At 35.2% G+C, this 12,040-nt stretch overlaps 1 protein-coding gene across 1 annotated transcript in view; it reads left to right on the top strand.

Moving 5' to 3' along the window:
- Positions 1 to 10,872, top strand: part of LOC117318778 — a gene marked incomplete in the record, with an annotated part of 13,196 nt that extends 2,324 nt beyond the window's left edge. The window contains 3 exon segments of the mRNA XM_033873730.1: positions 436 to 578; positions 8,848 to 9,034; positions 10,858 to 10,872. Coding sequence (XP_033729621.1) covers positions 436 to 578; positions 8,848 to 9,034; positions 10,858 to 10,872 — 345 coding nt within the window.
- Positions 10,873 to 12,040: the final 1,168 nt, after the last annotated feature.

Genomic DNA, 12,040 nt, shown 5'->3' with positions numbered 1-12,040 from the left:
CGAAATAGACATATATTATGGAGAATATTTTGGGTACAGTATCTGTTAATGTGAACATTACATTTGTATGTATTTTCCCATACCGAAATAAAGCACAGAAAAAGTACAGTAAAAAAGTACTAAAAAGCATTAAAAAGGTATTTTTTTTACTCAATTTGGAACCTAGGGTTAATTGTCACGATATTTTCAAGTTTCACCAATAAGTGGATTCTTTGTTTCTTGGTGCACTAATTTTGTTTCTGGTGCCACATCAGGAATATCATGCAGTAATGATGTTTTGTATGTACATTAATGTACATGTTAAAACTGAGAACAAAACCAATTATATCCTGATTGGCTGCAGGCAGTGTTCTATTGAAAAAATTCAGAAGAGATTAAAAGTGTTGAGTTTATTTCACAAAATACAATTTGCCCTTTTTAATTTATTTGTTATAGGAAATGAGGGGAAAAGAATTTACAAGAATTATTGAGAGTTTGAAATTGTGGACTCACACCGCTGAGGGGCCAAACATGACGTTGAAGGACCAGAGCAATCAGTGGGAATCCTGTATCACAGCTCTTATAAAGCGCATACTGGGGTATCACAATTTACAATAACTTAATGATTTTTAAATTATACTTATTCATGCCATGTCATTTGGTTTTACTATCTGTAAGACAGACTTAGTTCCGAAACAGAGGGCTAGACTCCGGCCCTCATACTGATGGTAAATAGTTGGTGTGACGAAACGAAGCAATATTGGCAGAGTCAGATAGGCGATATACCAGTAACTTTCTAAATATAACTAGAGACTTTATGAACAGCAAAATACACATTCATTAGATATCATTAGTGTCAAAGAAAAAAACTGGTATTTACAAGTTAGTGTCATGGACACTGTCTTTGTAAGTATAAGATAAAAACAACGCTGTATTTGTCAGTAAACCTGAAGCTTCCCGATATTTCTTCTATAAAGTGTTTTGTTCTCCTATTGCAATGTATACTTCACTCTGTTAAAAGTTTGAAGTAGTAATCTTTTTTTTATGCATTTTAAAAAAACATACAGATAGTGTTATGAAATTTTAATCTCTCCTGAAACAAAAATGAGCTTTTGTGCATAGTGATTATTTTGCATGACAATATATTGGAATCTGGCCCTGGGATTGTGAAACAGCCTGAAGTCTTTAAGTTTGGACTTAAGTTAATTTTCTACACATGTTGGCATTACTTGTTTGCATGCTACAGGTTGTAATATATATTAAGAAAGGCACTGTGTACATTAAGGTTTGTAGTGACGTTACTGGGTGATCTGTTATGTCGTTTGTCATTTAACAAGTCATTGGGTGGCAAATATCAAATCCAAAAATCAACACAAATGATTAAGTTTTGATCTTTGGGAAGGGTTATGGTAAGTGATAAAGCTCTCCATATGCTAAATAATTTTGAATGGACTGAATATAGAAGATATTCAAAATGTTCTTTGTTTACAAAAAAAATGACTTTTTTTTTTACAAAATGCTTAAAAAAATGTTACCAGTGGTATGCTTACTGTTTTGAGTATTTAGTGTATAGTTTATGGTTCAAACTTTCCTATTTCATTAAAATAAATATATTTTTATACCCCCTTAACGAAGTTAGGTGCGGTATACTGGAATCCGCCTGTCCGTCTGTCTATAATCAGTACAACATGTAGTTGTGCATCCCGACGTTTTTTTTACGATAATGCATTTTTCAAAATGGCAGCCGGCTTCTGATTGGTTGAAGCTTGTCCGGACAACCCCCTACTAAAGTACTGTTCCGATTTCAAAACAAAATTGGCATGTATAATCAGTACCACATATAGTTGTTTATCCCGACTTTTTTTTTACGATAATACATTTTTCAAAATTGCCACCGACTTCTGATTGGATAAGGCTTGTCCGGACAAGTCCTACTAAAGTACAAAACAGATTTTAACCAAACTTAGCATGAAGTTATGCCCCACTTAAATAAACATAAGTCAATTTACAATGTTATCAGGAGTGTTAAATATTTGTTACCGAACCGATATTCAATTGCAGTATTGGATGGTGTATATCATGTATATTTATAAGTTGGAGCTGGTCTTAGATCGAATGGTGTCTTAGTATTGTCATTCATAAAATGTAATAACTGACTGGATTAGATATGATTACACTCACCAATAGCCTACTCAACTATAGACGCCCACGGGGGGTATTAGTTACCCTTGGGATACAACTCTAGTTTTAATCTGTTTTGTGACAATCTGTTTTCTTTGTTTAGTAATTTAGCTACGTAATTAATTAATTAGGCGAGTGCATCATGAATTAATTTAGGTTAAATGTATAGCCAAGGGAACCAACTTTGATGACACAAAGAATTGGTGTACCGGTGAGTGGTTTCAAAGTGTTAAAGCGTTCTTTGGGCTGACTCCTTTGGAAATTAACATCGCTGGAAACACCACCTTTCAAAATATGTAGGTTTCTCTTAATCCTTTATTGTGCATGTTTTGTTATGGGATAGATTAGGAAATATGATGGTCAAAAGGCAGACATTTTGAATATTGTCAGTTGAAGTTTGTTATCACTATTTCTCAGAAAGTTCTCTTGAAAGCTTTCTTGAATTTCATTTAGATTCCTCTCATATTAGCTGAAGTTTGTTAACTGTATTTCTCAGGGGGTTCATGTTTTCAAATGAAAAGTTCCTATTGGTCCTTAGTTGTGTATATTTCATTTTATACACAACACAACACACAATAGTGAAGTTCAAAATTTATTGAATCAACCTATAACTTGTTCAGGCTTAATTACTTAAACTTTTGGCATTCTTAGGAGCTGCTCATTCTTACACTGAATTACATCAAATCTCCCAGTGGGCACACAACGTCTGGAGAACGTTGCAGTTACGTCAGGATGCAACGATGCATTTAGGTTGTAGTAATGTTGCAAATGAAAGTTTGGGGAACGTTTTCATACACCGTTACCACAACGTTACTGAGTTACGATGTGGCAACGTTTTATTTACGTTGTATAGACCTTGTCACAACGTCGTATTATTTTAATTTCTACTATTGTTACCTATTATGTACAACAAAAACTCAAGTTTTTTTTAAACAGTATTTTAATGTCTTTATTTCCATGTGTCCACGTGCTTGCACTCCTCCCATCACTCCTATCTGATGTCTCTGATTACCTCGGTGCATCCAGTTATCACCATTTAATCTGTAAAGAAAAAATCAAAACAATAATTATTGATATACCGTAAACTTTTCGGCAATATATCATAACGTGCTCGGTTAACAAATATGCGTAAAACTAAACTTATGCCCGGTGATACCAAAAACGTACATCCGTTGTACGTACGTACGTGAAGATAAATCATAACATAAACACAAGTCAAAATCAAACGCAGTGTAATAAACAAAATACGAATCATATAGAACGTACCTTGAATTACTGATCTGTATTCGGGAAGAAAGCTGATTCCATATGTTATTTTGAAAGCAAATACATAATCCAGTACAGCAAGTCAACAGTCCGATTGAAATGTGTGTGTACGGCCCACGTGTGTTTGCAAAACAAAGAACCGGAAGTTAAAATTACCGCGCAAATATCAATACTCTTTTTTCTTCTCTCTATCTATTTCTTTTCCCGAGAAAAATTGCAACGATTTCAACCAAAACATGATATTTTCATGCAGTTAAAACTGAAATTAAAGTCGTTTTAAAAAATGTTTTTGAAATGAATGTGAATGTTTGTATTGCCCCCTGACGGATATATATTGCAACATAAAGGGAGGTAACACCGATTTGTTATCGTAACCCCGTAAGTTCGAGTTTGATCACATTTATTGGTATAAAAGGAGGTCTAACAGCAAAATTGGATCAGGAAAGGATCAATGATCGATATTATATTATAAGGGCACATTATAGGCGACGTAGGTTGCTTTTAAACTAATCTAAACATATTCATTATTGACAAATAAAATTTCGAGCCAATTAGATAATTAAATTTATCATGAAATTTGATGTTTTCGTTCGGTATGTCTTTGGCATTTGTGTAAACTTGCAAGCCGGACGTTGTGACCTGAATAGGACGTTTTCCGGACGTTCTCCGAACGTTTTGTGTCCACTGGGCTGCTCACAATATTACATAAGTTTAACTCCCCACTAGAAAAAATACACCTAAACAGTAAAAATACTAGTGATACTAGTGGAGCATGCAACCCCGAGCTTGAGGGATCATAAGCTTAGCTATGACTGTATAATGAAAGGAGAGGTCTCCTAACTTGAGTGATCTCAAGCCACAAAGTAAGTTGCTGTTAGCTAAATAGCAGGCAGCCCTGCTAAGACTGTTTCAGATGGGGCGACCCCCATGCTTGAGCAATCCCAAGCAAAGATCTACATAAGAAGTAAATACACAAAACATAATATAATGAATTGGGGGCAAGAATTTCCCTTAATTACAAGTCCAAATCGAAAGAGGTTATATTAGAAAAAATAACCGAATAAGAGATTTCATTTGGTGACTGATCTGAAAACAAGAGTGTCGACATGCAGGTAACCATTTTAAATTTAAGTACAGAAAACAAGGGTACCGTCTCTGGTTGTCTACCAATCATTATTTTGATTTCTTTAAAGCCATTCTTGACTTTATCCAGTACTACCTAAGAAAGTGCTTGCTTGCGATTATATAGCTTTTCATGCCTAATGAGGTCAAAAGTCAAGATAACTCTTTACTGTAAATAAAAAAAACAAAAATCTAAATGTACAATATTTTGAGTTTTGTGGGGCTATTTGCATTATGACTTAATCCATCAATTCCTAATTGGATTGCTTTTCAGACCCAAAGGTTAAGATCACTGTCTCTAAAAATAGATGTGGTAACGTGCTGTAACAATACAGCACAAAGGATTTTACAGAAGGCCAAACTTTCTTAAATTATATGCACTTAATTATACACTGATGTGCAATAAAGTGTTAAGCAAATGTAAGTTTTATGAAATTTAGTTTGTCATTATTTAAGGGTCGATCACACTTGTCCCTTTTTGAGATAAAAAAAAACACACCAAGATTTACAAGATTGATATCATTTTAGCCCCTTAAGTGATTTTGTTTACCATTGTATTGTAATATAAAGCATGTATAACAAGTTTTTGTGTTTGACGTATACAAGCAGAAATTTAATAACACTACGGTTCAGCTCAGGTTTAGGGAGATATGTACATTATTGGGTCCTTTTTGACAGGTCAGTTTCTTGTTTTTAAAGATAGTCTTGTACTTTGGTGTGGATGTAAAACTTATATATTGTTGTCAAGGCGTACTGTGTCAGTTAAGCTAGTCACTGCCATGATGTTCTCAAGGAAAAACAATAAATATTTAGCTTTAATGAAATTGTATGCAGAAAAAGTGAAAAGTTTCTGTTCAAATAATTTGTTGTAGCATGCATCAGATCGGAAGTATGTTTTCTTGAAAATGAAACCATAAAACAGCTGATTGTCATGTGTCAATATAATGTTAAATATAATTCTGTGAGGAGACAGCTGGATTGTTTTATATTCTCAAGAATAAAATTTAAACTCCATTCCATATACATAACATGTTATGATGATCTTAGATAACAACTACTTAACACATGAACACAATAGGAGCTAATAATGTAATGACTATAAGAGTCAGGATGACCTTAAAGCTGACAGTGCAAGTTAAAAAGAATCTAATTGAGATTTAAAAAAAAAACAATACATGTACAGATTTCCAAAAATCGTTTCCGAGACATTCCCCAGTTATGGTAGTGTCGTATCTAAGGACGGGCAGACATTTTTCTTTTTTGTTATGCGTGGATACAACCAAGCCGCCGCTGCTATAAAAAGAACGTGCTTCGTCACACTCGCATTCACTCTAACCTCAGGTGTTTACGGTGGCACACCTGTATCACCTACACTACATCTGTACACCACGTGACCTACAACCGTATTAAATTCGCGAACGACACCAAACAGACGAAGCACTTACCTGTAACCTGAGCAGAAAGATGGTCAGTGTCTCTCAGTTTATCTTTCAAATCTTGTTCAAAATAAAATCTCCAAATAAATGCTGAAAATGCATAACGAATTAATCCGAAATACTCTATCCATTTTCTGACGTGTTTTTCGTGGGTGCAGCCATTCCGATAACAAGTAAACAGTCCGAGGAGTTCCAATTTTTACTCGCGTCTACACTAGCAGTCGGAACTCCTCGGATGTATTCATATTGTCTACACTACACTACACTACACTAGGGCTGTTGTAGTGCAGTAGTGCAGTTTTATCACGCTTTACATGTAATTGCGTAATGACACGTGCACAAATGACACGAAGACACGGAAAATATATCGATGGAAACTATGGATATAATTCTGTAACAGTTGTAAAGACCCAGGTAGGAGTTTACTCATATATACTCTGTTTATAATTTTATTAGGTGCATGTTTTTGTTGAGGCCCAAATTTATTGCATTGTCAAAATTTTCTTTTCTTTCTTTTATTGTAAAACAACATATATGTTTATATATATAATTACCTCTTCAAATTCCATATCCAAGTTCTACAATTGCGTACAATGAAAACAAAAACCCGTTGGCGTGTGTATTGAGAACGTATACTATATAATAATGGAGAGATGTATCGCTTTGCGCATGTATCGATAGACTGACACTTGTCTCAATGAACGCACGCGCTTTTATAGCGGTTCGTATCCATGCATAACGAAAAAGAAAAATGTCTGCCCGTCCTTAGATACGACACTACCATAACTGGGGGATGTCTCGAAAACGATTTTTGGAAATCTGTACATTGGTTATTTTTTTTCAATCTCAATTGGATGCTTTTTAACTTGCACTGTCAGCTTTAAGTCATTGTGCTTCGTCAGTCGTCATGCGCCGTGTGTAAACTTTTCACATTTCAAACTTCTTCTCAAGTTCCACTGGTGGGATTGAGCTGACACTTGCCTGGAATGATCATGAGATAGTCCTGACAAAGTGTTGTTATTTTTCGGATCGGTCCGAATCCAAGATGGCTGCCATGACAGCAATCTTAAAAAACACACTTTAATCTTCCTCTCCTGTTCCACTGGTGTCATGGTGTCATTGAGCTTGAAATTGGTGAGGATGTTAAGGGGGGGAGGGGGGGGGGGGGGGGGGGGGGGGGGGGCAACAAAGTGTTGTTATTTTTCAGCCTCATAAAAACTTCGACATGGCAGTCACAGTGGCCATTTTGTAACATGATTGCGCAATCATGGTTTTCCTGAACAACACCTATTTCAAACTTCTTAAGTTCCACATGTGGGATTCAGCTCTAACTTACCTGAAATTATCCCCAGATGGTCCTGACCAAGAGTTGTAATTTTTTTGACTCAGTCCGAAATCCAAGATGGCTGTCATGATCAACATTGCCACCATACATTTGTACTTGCTACTGAGTATGTATGCTGGAATAGTATAAGGGTTTTTAGAGTAAGATGACCGTTAAGGCCCATGGGCCTCTTGTTCATTTCATTGATTATCTAAAGGGTGAAAAATATTAAGGCATTTTTACACTGTATACTTTTAGCTCACCTGGTCCAACGGAACAAGGTGCGCTTATGCCATACCGTGGTGTTCGTCGTCCGTCCGTTGTCTGTCCATCAGTCCGTCAACATTGGACTTCTTCTTCATAACCGCTGATTGGAATTAAACAAAATTTCATTGGAAGCATTGTTATGGGCTGGAGATTCAAAATTGTACAAATGGTGGGGCTGATCCCTGGGGACTTGAGGGGCGGGGCAAACAGTGGTCCGTTTGGCAATAATGATATAAACGACTTCTCTGGAATGTATGACATTTGTATTTCATTGGTAACATCCCTAAGTGGCTTGGATTCAAAGTTATACTAATGATGGGGCTTAGGTAAAAAGAGGCCCACTGGGTCTTTCCACAACCCAACTTAGTAGTTAGTTTCTTTTAACACAATGTTGTTTAAAACTATCTCTGGGGTCTTTTCACACTCCTATGGAGTCAGGACTTTGTTTCTGGGTTTTATCTTTGAAGCAGTTGAGATCTGTTACACCATTATCATATACAGTGCATTCCTGCTTAATTGGGTTGCTTATTTGCGGAAGCTTTTTACCCGATTAACCGACTTACAAAATGTATGCAATAAGCTAAAATGCACGTCGCCATCTCGGATTTGGTTTATAATTGTTGTCAGACTTGGGTCAATTTTGGATGAAAATATTTGCGTTTATCATTAATAAACGGTGTTTTTGTTTGTGCTTTAACTGATGTCAAATTGTCAGATTACTATTCCATATTGTATAAAAATATGTGTATTAAAATAATAAAACGTAGTACCTCAAATCGGGGCCGTGTATCCATGTTTCATCTACATGTTTCTAATTTGACATACGATAAAAGTACTCGCCGACAACTAAAGCTCAAATCCCTTATGTTTATCATAGAGGCATTCTTTTGTTCTCAATGAAGTTTTTAATATTCCATATTATTTTCAATTGCCAAAGCACAGAGATTGGAGCATTGTTTGACACCAACAAATAAAGATATTAACAAATTGAACATCATAACACACTTTGACTTTTTAGTCAAATCCCTCTGGGCCTGTTGTTTATCTTCGCGTTTAATGCTTCAGTACATTCAGTACATTCAGTACTTTGATTTAGCTTACAAGATACATGCTGTTCAGGTTACACTTATCATTGATGATATTAATAGGTTTAAGCTAATTATGAATAAACATATTCCTTTTTATTGATCTGCTAAATGTTTATGTATGATACAATGTATATGTCATTGGATATGGATGTCTGATCATGTAAATATCTTTGGACATTTTCAGTGGTGATAATAAAGAAGCCCGTTTGAAAGTTAATGAGCCAACAATTCATCAACAATTCCTGGAGCTGTACCTATTCTACTTCAAGAGGATGGGAAATGAACCAGAAGACTATTCGGGCCATTTGCGCGATTTCATTAATATGATACAGCACGCGTATAAGGGAACACATGAAGATAACCCATACATGGTAAGGATAGATTTTGTGTTGAATTAAAAACCGGAGAGAAATGTATCATATGAGATTTGAATTGAAACCAGTTTCTGAAAAGCTGTAGAATCTTTCTATATTTAGGAGAGGAATCTCAGTTAAATATAGAATTATCTGGGTATAATTGAGGAATCACAGTTGGATGTAGAATTATCTGGGTATAATTGAGGAATTTCATTAAATATAGAATTATCTGGGTATAATTGAGGAATTTCATTAAATATAGAATTATCTGGGTATAATTGAGGAATTTCATTAAATATAGAATTATCTGGGTATAATTGAGGAATTTCATTAAATATAGAATTATCTGGGTGTAATTGAGGAATTTCAGTGAAGTGTAGAATTATCTGGGTATAATTGAGGAATTTCAGTTAAATGTAGAATTATCGAGGTTATAAATGAGGAATCCCTGTTCAATATAGAATTATCTTGGTATAATTGAGGAATTTCAGTTAAATGTAGAATTATCTGGGTATAATTGAGGAATTTCATTAAATGAAGAATTATCTGGGTATAATTGAGGAATTTCATTAAATGAAGAATTATCTGGGTATAATTTAGGAATCTCATTTTAATGAAGAATGATCTAGGGTATAATTGAGGAATTTAAGTTAAATGTAGAATTATCTGTGATATGATTGAAGAATCTCGGTTAAATGTAGAATTATCTCTCTCACATCATACTTACCTGCTAGGTGATAATCAACTACAATAGGCTTTCTCTCCTTACTTTCCTTACGACCTGCAGAGATAAACAAAAAATAACTGCTCCCCGACTTACCAATGACTGGTCCAATGCGTATGCGCATCACCAATCTTTTTCTTGGCGCCATATTACTTGCTGTTGTCGGGATTTTCTCCTTCACTTTCAAGTTTTTTTTAGAGAGGCATCAGTATTTAATTGTTCATATTTTGTGAATTTGTGGTTTTGAGATACTTATTGAACTTTTATTGTCATTTTTTACGAACGTCAGTGGAGTTATTATTCTTTTTTTTGATCGATCGTGCTTTGGTTGTACTGAACACGTGGTAGCTTCACTGATCATGTCCACATGCGCTTGCATAGAAAATGCGATTTTCAAAAAAAAATTGATATGACGATGTTTTGGTCTGACGTAATGAGCGCCCTGTCCCCTATCAAAACATCGTCAATTTTAAACGCACACAAAAAAGCACATCGTTTTATCTAGGCCACTACAAAAGTTACCACATTAACCAAAAACTATCATTTTAATGGAATGTGGTCTTGTTTATCATGCACATTGTTGTCATTTATCCGTATTCTCGAAAACCCCATAGGGACTTTTCGAAAATTGGAGATTCCCGCCGATCTTTCCTGCGGTGTGCTTGACTTTCATACTCAAAATACAAACACTTGGACAGCAAATTGTGATATATTTCATATTGATGACACTTCTGCACTTTGATATTAATACAATTAAAGCACATAATTGGATCTTGGTGATGATTTCAAATAGAAATTATCGATAATTATGTGTCTGGTTTTCAAGTTTTCTCCAATATGGCGTCTAGTGAAGACTGAACCGAGCCACCGCAAAGGATTGTGGGAAGGTCAGGGGCCACCATGTTGACATAAGGGCAAATAGAGAGCTGCCAATCTCTCTATATATGTCTCTGGTCTGAAGTATGATTTTCGTATTTGACGACGACATGATATTTGTAAAATGTGCAGAAATAAATGAACAGGTCTGAAGTAAGTAATGTTGATACACATGTATACGTTCCAGTAACCTGATGACAGTCTTATTTGTGATTCACTTTTCTTCTTGTTCGTCCAGATTTCAGTGAACTGACAAAAGGAGTTCATTCAGTCATTTTGTTTTAAACCACTTTTTATTCAAATTTTCGAAACAGTATTACTTTCTTACTTGATTTCGATTTCTCATACCTGGTGTGTTTTATAAAAACAAGTATATGAGAGATGTTTTTTAATGATTTTATATTATTATTTCGCTGATTGATACGTTTTTTAAGATACCCTTACTTTGGCAATTTTAGGGGGGGGGGCTTTAAATCCGCCAGTGACAATGTCAAAGAGTTTAACGCATTGTAAAGTATTCTTTGTAATACTGATTATCCATTAATTCCACTTTACATCGCTCGCATATATACAATTTAAGTTATTGATGAATAACCTGATTAATTGAGTGAGTAAGCATCAAACGCTACTCTAATAATAATCAAGCTGGCTGAAGTGCTTACAGAATTATGAAACTGAATTGAAATGAGAAAGAAAAGAGAATACTTGAGGGGCAGTAGTGGTTATTTTGTGTCAACGCCAGACTTTTATAGTATTTTAGGGCTAACGCCAGAATACCCAGAACAACCTCTTATTCTTATCGGTATTGTGTGTGGTCTATATATTTTTAACTAGTCATGTAGGGGTCCATTTGTTTTTAAATTGAAGATAGGCATAGCCCTAAATAGATGGCAAGTACAATAAAAAATCAAAATATCAAACAACTATCAGCTATTACCCCATCCAAATTTTAACTTCGAAAAATTTCAACTGATACTGCTTGTTCATGGTATACGTATAATGTCACGGCCCTGTCTTGAACAAGTTATTGAGCACCACTACATATGTATATGCAATCTTTTTGATTGAAAACGAAGTTCAACAACTACCGAAATGATGCAGTTGAAGAAAAGGAAAGGACGATCTCATCACTGCATGGCATTAAAACATTTTATCTTATTAGTCCGTGATATTGCAAACGACGTCCTGTGCATGCACCTGTAAAATAAAGTATGCCGAGATGACCCCCAAAAGTGCACCTGGTGACAGTCGATTATATAATCGCATGACCTTTCAGCTCTGTATGTAAATGAAGAATCTGGACAGGCTGAAGGAGCCGTTTGAAAAATGGCGTTCTGAGCGAGGAATTCGGCGATGTTTTCACGGATTAATGTGTTTTGGATGTAACAATTCGTATTGAGTGGCACGGTAGGTTAAAGATG

This window comes from Pecten maximus, unplaced genomic scaffold (assembly GCF_902652985.1).
Source record: "Pecten maximus unplaced genomic scaffold, xPecMax1.1, whole genome shotgun sequence".
In the NCBI taxonomy this organism is placed as follows: domain Eukaryota; kingdom Metazoa; phylum Mollusca; class Bivalvia; order Pectinida; family Pectinidae; genus Pecten; species Pecten maximus.
This window is presented reverse-complemented; position numbering and strand designations above follow the sequence as displayed.